The sequence below is a fragment of the Trifolium pratense genome, linkage group LG1 (assembly GCF_020283565.1).
Source record: "Trifolium pratense cultivar HEN17-A07 linkage group LG1, ARS_RC_1.1, whole genome shotgun sequence".
NCBI classification, from domain to species: domain Eukaryota; kingdom Viridiplantae; phylum Streptophyta; class Magnoliopsida; order Fabales; family Fabaceae; genus Trifolium; species Trifolium pratense.
In genome coordinates this window covers 16,911,488-16,923,826 of record NC_060059.1, presented here as the reverse complement: position 1 = coordinate 16,923,826, position 12,339 = coordinate 16,911,488, and the positions used below count along the sequence as shown (strand labels likewise).

Here is a 12,339-nt window from a genome sequence, read left to right as displayed (position 1 = left end):
TGAAATATGGGGGGCCAAAATCAAGCAATTGTGAAACTTGGGGGGCCAAAACTGCATTTAAGCCAATAATTTATTAAAATATCCAGAGAAATGTTCAAACAGTAGATAGTAATCCCATACAAAATAATGACACTTGTGAATTTGTTGATTGAGAAAAAAGTTGAGAATGACACACTCGATTAAATTATGTTTTTTTTATTTTATTTAATAAGTACATTTTCTATTTTGATAAATACATTCTGGATGTTTATTAAATTTTTTATATTAAATACTATTTGTGACTTATTAAAATTATCCACTTTCAACTGTATAATGATACATATCCAGATTCCTTAAAAAAAATTTGGTACCGTCAAAGTTCTTTTTATCAAAGATATATATTGGTATATTTAAACAAAACTCCGGATATATATTTTAACACGTCAATAATCATCCAGATAAAAACCATTCAAACAAAGGATTTTCACTGCTTATACGATAAACATAATTTTTTATGGATAAAAATGAATACAAATTTAATGTAATTTTACCATGTTATATAAGATCCCGACACTACTTCATTCTGAAACACACTGAGCAAACAATTCACAAATAAACATGGCTTCCCAAAAATATTTTGTGTACGTTTCCTTGTTACTTTGTTTTATTTTCTTAGTCAGTAATGCAGTTGAAGTAACTCATGATGGAAGAGCCATCAAAATTGATGGAAAAAGAAGAGTTCTTATTTGTGGATCAATTCATTATCCTAGAAGCACACCTCAGGTCACTATAATAATTTTTTTTCCTAACAATCTGGTTCAACGGCGAATATAATAATTTCATTTTTATTTTCTTTGATAATCTATATTTATATATGTATTCCCTCATATTACTAATATAAGCAAAATATCACTTTTAGGTTAATTGGAAACTGATGTATGTAACCTAAATAAAATACATCAGTTTTTTAATGAATCTAAAATATGATTTTTTTTTCTTACAATTATGACGGGAGGAAGTAGTTATTAATTAAATAAGTTAATTAAAATGTTGTTTACTTATTTTATATTATTAGATGTGGCCTGATTTGATTAAAAAAGCTAAAGAAGGTGGATTGGATGCAATTGAAAATACCAATAATACCCTTGATTTTTTTTAGTAGCAACAAAAAAAATTTATTAACAAACTCACCAAAACATAAGGCACGTCTTTTTTTTTTTAGCAGCAAAACTCTTTTATTAACAAACTCATCATAACATAAAACTTTTTTTTTTGACATAAGTTAGACACAGGCAGGCGCGAGGAGAATGAATTATAATATTGATGGTGTTATATATACATATAATAATTGGTTGTGGGTGTTTTTGGGGATTGATATGGATGACCGCGATATTTAATATATGAGAATGAGGTAATTATGTATGATTTATTAATATTAATATTCAAATTTTTATTTTTATTTTAATTTAAACTTCATAATTGTTGGGTGGTGTCATGCATGTAACTGGTTGGTAGCATTCTTGGTGATTGATATGTATGATTTCAAGAGTCGTATTTAACACATGAAAATAAGATTAAAAAAACTGTGCATTATTTATCAAATATTAAAAAATAAAAAAGTTAGTGGTGTATCATTTGTTTTTTTTTATAAGCGTGGTGTATTATTTGTGTTTTCATCATTTAAATTACAAAACTAAAACTAAAATTCTCATTTTAGATTAAGATCAAAATTAAATTCTCAATAAAGAGTATTCAAGTTTGATATATATTATGGACTGGGCCAAGAGCCCTCATACTTCTTGGACCAGGTCACCAGATCCACTCTTAGCAAAGCAGACCATTCAATATACATGCCTTAATTACAGGTTATTATCGCTCAACATGGACATGTAGACCGTCTGGCATAACCTTCGTGCCATCAGACAACATATGCCTCACAAAGATTTCTGTTACAATAAAGTTTGTGTTTATTACCACAAATCAACAAAGATGTAAACAAATAAAAACATGGATTATAAGTTTTTTAACTTTCCTTAGAAAGAATATTGAATAATAACACTTGATGAAAATTTTGAGTTGTTGCTAAGTGCGAAATGTAGTTAAGCTTGTTCAGAATTTCTTTTGAATCACCACAAAATGTTCTTGTATGTAATCAATTTTTTTTTTCTTCAATGAAACAAGCTTCATTTTATATGGAATTTGAATAAATTTGTTACGTAATTTGAATTTCTAATTGTGAATAGTGTCGATGTTGATCCCAAAGAGAATGCAGAATGTTGGTGAGATTCCTTCTACCTTGTTTTGTCTTGAAGTGTGACTTTGGTTTGATGTCACCGGGATAAGAACTACTTGACTTGTTCTTGTTCTTGTTCTAATCAACTTGCCTTGATCACTTAAACCTGATTTGATCATTTAATTCATCCTTCTAACCAATACTTAAAACTACCTGATGACTTCATATGTCATTACTATATTTTTGAAGCAAATACAAACAAACTAGTATGTTTTTACCATGTTTTCAACATAAAAATAAAAAAAAATTGCATTGAAATAAAAGATTGCTTGAATCACAAGAAAAGAAGAAAATTTGAGAAAACTTCCAACTAAGCTCAACTCAGGACTCCTGCGCCCAACTCAATTAATGTCGAAAAAAAGAAGTTTAATTCTGCCACATGAGCCCAGCTCAGGAATTCCTACGCCTAGCTCAAGTGCGGAATTTTGTATCTATAAATTTAAAACGCAACTGCAGAATTAGGTTATGAAATTACGGATCGAAGACTGATTTTTGACGGCGAGTTTTTGCATTCACAAAGGCACTCAAACAAGGATTCAAGTGTGGAAACACATCCAAATTCCTCTTGTAATCATGCTTTCTTTCAATCTATTTCATGTAATTTCTGAATTTACTATGTAATGGTGGCTCTGCAAGTGAACAGAATCGCAACCAAGTAATAAAGTGATAAGTTATCGTTCTCCACAGAGATTGTGCCAAAATTACTAGTTTCGCTTAGGAATTTAGATAGTTTGCATTCGCTTTGTTTGTTTAGAGATAGTTGTGCAGGTAAAAGTAAATTGCAGGAAAGTAAATAATTATAATAATAAAATGGTGCGTGTGTGTCCGCGCGGGTGGTTAAGTGTTTTCGAATCCCTCCCTTACTCTTGCTTGGTGGTTAACTTCCCTTGTTCCCCTCTATTAAGATTAGTCTTATAAAATAGGTTCAGAAACACTTTTTTCCTATTTCTATTAGAAACTGGTTAGAGTCTAGTTTAGGTTTCCTCTACCGCTTATATGTATCATCGCCCTAGTCGATTCCACTTTTCCGTAGTAACTTATACTTAGGTATCCTTACCCTTAAGGCTCAATTGCTTCGCAAGTTGTCACGTGTGCCTAAACTAGTCCTCACCCTAACTTCATGTAGAATTTATCGTTCTTGACTTAGCTTTAATCTTACACTAAAACCCGAGATACTGAATTTAATGGTCTCATGGAGAGTTCTAGCGTACCGTCCTTCGTTCGGGATAATTAGCTTCGTTTCCTACCTGATATCCACTAATTTCCTTAGGGTGTGTTTGGTTATAAGAAGAAAATGAGAAGAGATAAATAGGTGAGAGAGAGTTTGAGATGAGAGAAAGAGATGAGAAATAGAATGGATTTAATGTGTTGATTGGTTCAAAAGAAAGAAGAAAGAAATATAAGAGAAAGAAGTGTGTTTAATTTATAAAAAGACAAAAAAAATCCTTACATTTTATGTATTACTATTACTATGTCAGTATGTTAAAACAAATTGAGGATGAGGGGTATAATAGGAAAAGTTGTGATATTATTCTTTTCTCTAACGTTTCTTCCTTTTTTTTTAGGGTGGGCAAAAAGGTGTGGGTCCAAGCATATTTTAATTTCTCGCCTCACTTTCTTCTGTCCTTCAATCAGGAGAAATATAGCCAATCCTTGCAATTTCTCTCACTCCTTTATCTGTCGCTGCACTTTCTCTCATTCCAATCAAGCCCTTAGAGTTTATTCTAATGTGATCAGTATTAAAATAAAGAATAAAAACCGGAAAATAAAAGAGTTTATTGATGGATAAATTGCAAGTATACAACTATCGTCAAGTAGTAAAAATATCGTCCGCAGGGATTGTGACAATTCGTACAAAAACAATTGTATTTAAACGTGTAATTGAACAAATGAAAACATGATTTGGGGGAAAGATTTCTTTTCAAATAGTAACGCAAAATTAAGGCAAAGATTGGTAAAATCAAGTAGGAAAATTAGGCTAGATCATAGAAAAGTCCTTGAATCAAGCAATTCCAAGCAAACAACCTTGATGCAACACAACTTCCTCAAGTATTATGATAAGGCTAACTTTGGTGATGAACTCCAATTTCTTGATTAGTTCATCCTCGCCATTGAACTTAGGTTCCCAATTTCTTGGTAGAACCTATGATCAATGGAGGAATTGAGCTTGTTAACCTATGAATCACACTAATTCAATCAAGATCTCTAAAGATTAAACTAGTGCTCAATGAATTTCAGTCCAATTCCATTTAATATTCTCATAACAAATGCAATCTAAAATCAATTTCAACTGTGATCAATAGTGAAAAGCATTAAACTCACAATTCATTGAATAATACTTGAAATGAGGAATTTATTACATCATAAGAAGGTTTACAAAAGGAATTACATCATTCAATTCCTAATCTAGATCCAACCTTGAAGCTTTTAGTTCTTCATATCAATTTGAGCTATCTCCATCACAAGCTTGTGTAGAGAAAGATCCATGAAGGAATTTGTTGAAGAATTCGTCCACAACGAAGGGGAAATCGAGATTCACACATCCAAGTACTCAAAAGTCCAATTCTCTGCTAAAAAATCCGAACCTTTCAACAGGTGCAAGAACAAGTCTTATATACATTCTCCTTCTCGATCTGCGCATCATGCGCCTGCGATCTGCATATCATGTGCTGGCTGACGTGTCAAGCAACCATTGGACCAAATCGGTGCACCATGCGCCAGTTCTTGCGCATCGTGCGCACCTTCCAGAGAGACACCAATTCCTTTCTTTCCTGCGCATCATGCACATCTTCCTGTGGCCACCTTCAACTTCAACCCTTCTGGCGCATCATGTGCCATTTTCCTGCGCATCGTGCGCAACTTCTAGAGACAACATGCCCTTCTTGCTTTATGGCGCATCATGCGCCACTTTCTTGCGCATCATGCGCAGATACAGTGAAAAACTCCTTTTTACTTCCACAATCTTGCTTTGCAAGTAACCTTAGTTCGTTCCTCATTTTTCCTTCACTTTAGATCCCAAAGGTTTCCAATTTGCTCTAATCATACTCAAATCAACTTAAATTGACAAGTAATGACGCGAGTTCATCATTTATATAAGAACAATTGAATTTAAACACAAATTATACAATACCAAGCATTCGTAAGGGATTTCATCGACTCCACCTAACCTAGGAAAAATAAATTACAAACACAATAAAGAAAATAACTTTATTGGCCTTGGAGTTCCTTGGCCCTCCTTGCCTCCTCCTTAGAGTTCTTCTAACTCTAGAGTGAATATCACTATTGTCGAGTGATTTATGAATGTTTTGGAATGAATAATAGTGAAGGAGGAGGGCTCTATTTATAGTTTTTCAGTTGGGTTTTGGGCTTTTTTGCGTGTGCATCGCACCCATCGTGGCCACAATGACGTATAATTTTGCCTCATCGTGGCCACGATGGATCATATCGTGGTACGATGGAGGATCTTCTCCAGACTTTCTGCTTTATTCAACCGCCTTCATCGTGCCACGATGACAAGTCATCGTGGTACGATGGAAAAGATTTGTTGCAAATTTTCTTCAATTTAAACCGCATTCTCATCACGCCACGCTGGATCTCATCGTAGGTACGATGGTCGCGCTGTTTATTACGTTTTTGCCCTTTTTTATGCTTTTTCCACTTTTCTTGCTTCTGGGCAAAGTAACTTCACTTTTCCAGGTATTTGCTTGCATTTGGGCTTCAATTGCTATTAAAACTACCCTAAATTACTACTAAAAGCATCATATAATTTACTGTTATCACTATGTCTAGCTAAATTTTTTTTTTTGAAGAAGTTAAAAATTAGCCCCCCAAATTGGCGCCAGAGAGAATCGAACCTCAGATCTCAAGAAGAGCACACTCCCAAGTCCCAAGTCAATACCAATGCACCAACCCATGTGGGTTGTGTCTGGCTAAATTCTTATGATTGATCCTTAGCGGATCATTCATTTTAGAAAAATAGCCTTTATTTATAAGCAAAAATCTTTTGAGATTCATTATAGACTAGATACATTAGTTATTAATAAAATTTGAAAAATAGATTTTTGTTTAAAATTAAGGTTGAAGTAGTATAATTCAAGTTTAGATCATCACCTAACATGTTTCTAAGTTTTATTCTTCATAAATCAATTTTTGCGAAGCTAAAAATAAATTTCTATAACCTAAAAATCGATTATTGTAACTTGTTTTCTAGATTTAGCAACCTTTGACCCATAAATCAATTTTTGAACCCAGTATGTCAAACACAACATAATCATACAATAGTCATCATATCATATATCACATAACAACCTAATTTAACATCAAATAGTACGCATTCAACATTAATTACACACGCTATTATTAATTGAATTGAAGTGTATTGTGTTTTATTCCAATAATACATACTATGAATAATGTCAAGAAATGTAATATAAAAATTTTTATTTTAAAGGTTTTTCAGTCAAATACTTTTGTTACCAAATAATAGGCATGAAATTTTAACAATATGTATGAAAGTTTTTTATTATAGCACAAAAGGTGCCCTTTCCTACCAGCAATTTTACTTTTTTTATAAATAAGAGTAGACATGATTCGAAGTTCAAAATGCTTAATAGGCTTAAAAACCTTGGGATTGGATCCTCTCCTTCTCCATTTGTCTCCTTCTCTCTCCTTCTCCAAATTTTAGCCATTAGATCAATTCAATGGATGAGAAGTAAAAGACAAAAGACACCTTACAGTAAATCTGCAATGAAAATCTTCTCTTCATCTTCCATAACAAAATCTACAACATCAATACCAAATTTCTTTGTTTCTTGTTTTTTCTGGTTCGGATCTCCCAACAAGATGGAGCTTAAGCTGTTAAGCAGCATGATTAACAAACACATGTTACAGTGGCAATGAACAAGTTAAGATTGTCCATTAGTACAAGGTGAATCATATCATATGGGATCTCTCTAGCTATAGTAGTTGCAATAGAAATGAACAGTAATGAAGAAATTTGGTGCTATAAATGAAGAAACAAGAAGAACAAAAGGATTTAGAACCGTTCATGTTGGTCGTGGTGGTGGTGTCGTTCAGATTTTAGCGATTTGGTCAAAAGGATTTTTTTCATTTTTTCCGATACAGGTCAAAAGGAATTTAAATATACTTATTTCTAATTTTATCATCTTTTTTCGTCATCGGCGATGCAGCGGCAGCGTTCGACAATGACGAAAAAACGCATAGGGCAGGTTGGCGGCAGTAGTCGGCGGTGGGCGGCGGATTGCCGTTCTCAGAGGTCGATGTTTGACAGTTTTGTTGAGTTTGAGAAGTATGACAATGGAAGCTTGCAAGATCTGGTGCAGTAAATTTGTTGTGGAAGATGAAGGGGAAAAGTTTGCTGTGAAAAGATGCCAGGCATCTTTTTGTCGAAAGACATCTCCCATCCATTAGATTAATCTAGCGGTTCAGATTTGGAGAAGGAGAGAGAAGGAGAGAGTTGGGGAAGGAGAGAATCCGGATCCAAAAACCTTATTATCACTTCCATCAAATCATTGTTGGTGTGGTGAATTCACCTTTTAAAAAGGTAAAATATTATTCCTTTTTATGTAAAATTTGCACTTTTGAATTCTTTAACATGTGCATTTAGGAGACACATGTTTGCAAATATACAATACCCCAATATGTGCCTCTAACAAAATTTATACATATAGCCAAAACCAGTTGGAAACGCGACAAACAAACTACAAAAGTAAACCTGTGCAACTGACACAGATGAGATCCCTTTCCGCAAAAAACTTGGCGCAAAAGCTTACGGAAACGTGCAAGACAAAACCCAAAAAGGGAATGGGGGAGAAAAGCTTACAAGCTTTCAATGGAAAATGGAACGAAGGAGCAGTGGCGGAACCAGGAAATCAAATCCGGGTGGGCCGCTAAAAAAATACAATATATAAATTAAGTATAAAAATTATATTTCATACAAAAATTTAAGTCATAATAAACACAAATTTGATCATAAGAAATTAATGTCATGGCCTAAATAATATACGACGTGTGTCAAGTAACTTAAAATTATCAATGATTTATTTTAAAGTTTAAACCAATACTTGTACAAAATTGATCATTAAAAAAATTATATTTTATTATATTACACGGTATATTTAAAAGAGAATTATTTTTTAATTGAAAATAGTTGCACTTTTTTTAGAAAAAAATTAGAAATTGTCTATTTTTTGTATTAATATATATCGATGAAGAAAAGAAAAATTAAAAAAAAAAAAAAAACAAACTATCTTTGATTAAGTGGCTTGAGGTAAAGTTTTGGTCTCCAAATGCATGGACTTCAAATCGTTAAACATGATTTTTATAAATAAAAAACACTAAAATGCAAAAATGTTGGCCAAGGAGTGTTGAACCCATGACCTCCACACAAATGAATTTATGTCTAAAGAAATACATATAATTTATAAGCATAATTTTATGTCTAAAGGCACGCCTTAAATTTTGATATATTTATGTCTAAAGAAATACATATAATTTATAAACATAATTTTATAAATACACCAAGGGTATTTTAGTAGTTTCACATTTTTTGGGGGTGGGCCATGGCCCTGCCCAGCCCCACCCTAGGTCCGCTAGTGCGAAGGAGGGAGACGCGAGGAAACGGCAAAGCGTGAAAGCCACTGGGCGTTTTCGAGCCAGAATCAGCGTGAAGGCCACAGACGATTTGGAGCTCCCAAAGTCCCATTCGGTTCAATTTCCTTGTATGAATTATTGATGATTATAGATTGATTATTGATAGGACGATGTGCTATGCTAATTTTTTGTCAATATTTTAATCATGAAACAATGTAAAGTGGTCCAAGGATATAAGAATTTTAATTCGTTTACATATTATATTGGCTTGATTAATAATTTAATAATTTTTTTGACAGAATAATTTAATAATATTGATCACTAAAATTTACAAAATGTCAGTCGAAAAATACATATTGTTTATACGACTTGATGGATGCTTTCTTTAAGTTTCATTATGGGAGATTATGATCTTGCATCGGTGGATAAAACCCTAATAACCATATGCTTTTAATTATACAGTTAGTTATTGAAGGTTAGAATTAATGAAGACTAACTATGCTACAAAATTCGTCAAAAACTATGTTACAAAATATAACATATAAAGTATAAACATAAAGAACCAATTGAAGGATGAGAATGCCTTGCTTTTAGCTCCTTTTGATGAAGCCGAAGTCAAAGAATCTATTTGGAGTTGTGACGGTAATAAGAGCCCGGGCCCGGATGGATTCAATTTAAACTTTTTCAAAACATGTTGGCCGATTGTGAAAAATGATGTGATGAATTTTTTAGGTGAATTTCATGAGAAAGCAGTGTTGCCTAAGGCGATTACTGCTTCTTTTTTTACTCTTATACCGAAGAAGGATCATCCTCAGGATCTTTTTGACTACCGTCCTATATGCCTGATTGGAAGTTTGTACAAAATTCTATCTAAAATCCTAGCAAATCGTTTGAAAAAGGTGTTGGGAACTTCGATATCCATGTGCCAATCAGCTTTTCTACCTCAACGACAGATTTTGGATGGGGTAATGGTTCTTAATGAAATCATCGATCTCGCCAAAAGAAGGAAGGATAGTTGTTTATTGTTCAAAGTTGATTTCGAGCGAGCATATGATACTGTTAGTTGGGGCTTTTTGGAAGGTATGATGCGCAAAATGGGCTTTGGTGAAGGTTGGTTAAAGTGGATGCGAGTTTGTATCTTTGAGAGCTCGATGTCTATCTTGGTTAATGGTAGCCCGACAGAGGATTTCATAGTGGGTAGAGGTCTTCGGCAAGGTGATCCTTTATCTCCGTTCTTATTTTTAATTGTAGCGGAAGGCTTGGCTAGTATGATGAATAAAGCGGTTGATATAAGAAAATTCAAAGGTTTCAAGAGCAATGAAAATCTTCAGTTTCAATTTTTACAGTTCGCTGACGATACCATCATTATGGGAGAAGGTAGTTGGGCAAATGTTTGGACCATTAAATCCTTACTTCGAGGTTTCGAACTGGTGTCTGGACTAAAAATTAATTTTGTGAAGAGTAATCTTTATGGAGTTAATATTGAACAGAGATTTCTTGAACCAACGGCTACGTTTTTATCTTGTAATACATCAGTAGTTCCGTTTAAATTTTTGGGAATATCGGTTGGTGCTAATCCGCGTCGTCGTGAGACCTAGAATCCGGTTGTAGAGACCATGAATAAACGCTTAAATTCTTGGTCAAGTCGTCTTCTTTCTTTTGGTGGTCGCTTAGTTCTCATTAATTCGGTTTTGGCAAGTATGCCTTTATATTTTTTTCTCTTTTTTCAAGGCTCCTTGTGGTGTTTTAAAAAATATAGAGAGAATTCAGGGGACTTTTCTTTGGGGTGGTGGTGCTGAGGAGAAGAAACTTTGTTGGGTTAAATGGGATCAGATTTGTTTACCTAAGGAGAAAGGAGGTTTAGGGGTAAAAAATCTTGAACTCTTTAACTTGGCATTGTTGAGCAAATGGAGGTGGAGATTTTTTAACCATGATAATGCATTATGGACTGAATTACTTCGACACAGGTATGGGCATCTTCCTTCGTGGGTGATGGGCGGTCATGAATTAGTTACAAGTAGTAAAGCATCCTTTTGGTGGCGAGATGTTATCAGTTCAGGTCGCGGCCTCAATGATGATTGGTTCAGGTCCAACGTTAGTTGTCGTGTTGGTAACGGTAATGATATTGAGTTTTGGAATTTCAAATGGTTTGGGAATCATGCTTTGCGCGATTTATATCCTGATTTGTATGCAAAGGAGACTTTTAAACAAGCTAAAGTTTCCGAGCGTTTGGGAGGTGCTTTATCGAGGCAGAGATGGAGGTGGAGCTGGCTTGCTCCTTTAGACTCGACTGATGATCAGAGTATTTTAGATTTACAAGGATTGTTTGCTGGTTTTTCTCTCCAACTTTCCAATTCAGATAAATGGCGATGGTTACCGGATGTTAATGGTCTGTTTTCGGTTAAATCTTGTTATTCTTGTTTATTATCTTTAAAACAGGTTGTTAACTTGGATGCTAAAGTGTTGGATGCCATTCAAAGGTTGTGGGGAACGGATATTCCATCTATGATTAAAATTTTCGGGTGGCGGTTATTGTTAAATAAACTTCCAACAAGGGCTACTCTTAATCGTAGAGGTATTTTAACAAATCCTCATGATTTGCCCTGTGCTTTTTGTTTTCAGCAAATTGAGGACGACACACATCTTTTCTTTTCGTGCCGATTCAGTAAGGAAGTATGGCGCAATGTTCTGCTTTGGCTTCGACATTCTTTTCAACCGGGGGTTGAAGGTACGGATCATTTTTTGTTATTTGGTGATCTGTTTAAAGCAAAAGATAAGGGGCGGGTTCGTCACTTAGTTTGGTTGGCAACCACTTGGAATATATGGAAATACAGGAATAATACTATCTTCAAAGGAGCCATCCCGGACGCGTCGTCGCTATTAGAGGATATTAAGTTTTTTTCTTGGCTATGGTTTTCTCGTCGTTATGGCCGTAATACTTGTATTCCATTTCCTAGTTGGTGTTTTGACCCGGTGTCTTGTTTTCAAAGTTCTTGACTTTTTGATGTCAATTGTAAGGGTTTGAGTACCCCCTGTACTCCCATATAATAATATTCTTTGCTTATAAAAAAAATAAAATAAAGAACCAATTGAAAAAACTCTTAAAGGATGAATTTGAAATGAAAAAAAAAAAAAGTCAATCTTAAAAGGATAGTATGCCTAATTTTGTACTATAGTTTTTTTTATAAGATAAAGAGATTAATTAAATATGTATTGTCACACTCGTAATTTCTAAGTTTAGCACCAACCTCATTTTACATGAGCCTTAATCAGATCAACTTGGTAATTTTTTTTTGGTTCAACTTGGTAATATAAAATGGCAAATGCTAAAATGTGCTCTTAGGGCATATTTTATATATAAATATATATATAAACCATGAGTTGTATATTAGGAGTCAATCATGTGATAAGAACTAGCTAGCAACATCCACAGTTCAAAATTAGAAAAATGGGTC

General features: G+C 33.8%; 2 protein-coding genes across 3 annotated transcripts in view; one reads left to right on the top strand and one right to left on the bottom strand.

The window, feature by feature from the left end:
• LOC123902702 (sec-independent protein translocase protein TatB-like) overlaps positions 1-12,339 on the bottom strand; it is a 61,326-nt gene that overhangs the window by 19,974 nt on the left and 29,013 nt on the right. The gene's annotated exons all lie outside the window — the stretch shown is intronic.
• Positions 7,477-11,881, top strand: LOC123889309. Its single transcript, XM_045938594.1, has 4 exons — positions 7,477-7,608; positions 9,445-9,526; positions 9,617-10,449; positions 10,616-11,881. Exons 1-4 carry the CDS (start codon positions 7,477-7,479, stop codon positions 11,879-11,881), a joined length of 2,313 nt encoding a protein of 770 aa, XP_045794550.1.

Coding starts and splice junctions, on each gene's coding strand:
- LOC123889309 (XM_045938594.1), top strand. CDS start 7,477: ATGACGAAAAAACGCATAGGGCAGGTTGGCGGCAGTAGTCGGCGGTGG. Junction 9,527..9,616: donor ATCTATTTGGAGTTGTGACG/GTAATAAGAGCC, acceptor TGAATTTTTTAG/GTGAATTTCATGAGAAAGCA. Junction 10,450..10,615: donor TTAAATTTTTGGGAATATCG/GTTGGTGCTAAT, acceptor TCTTTTTTCAAG/GCTCCTTGTGGTGTTTTAAA.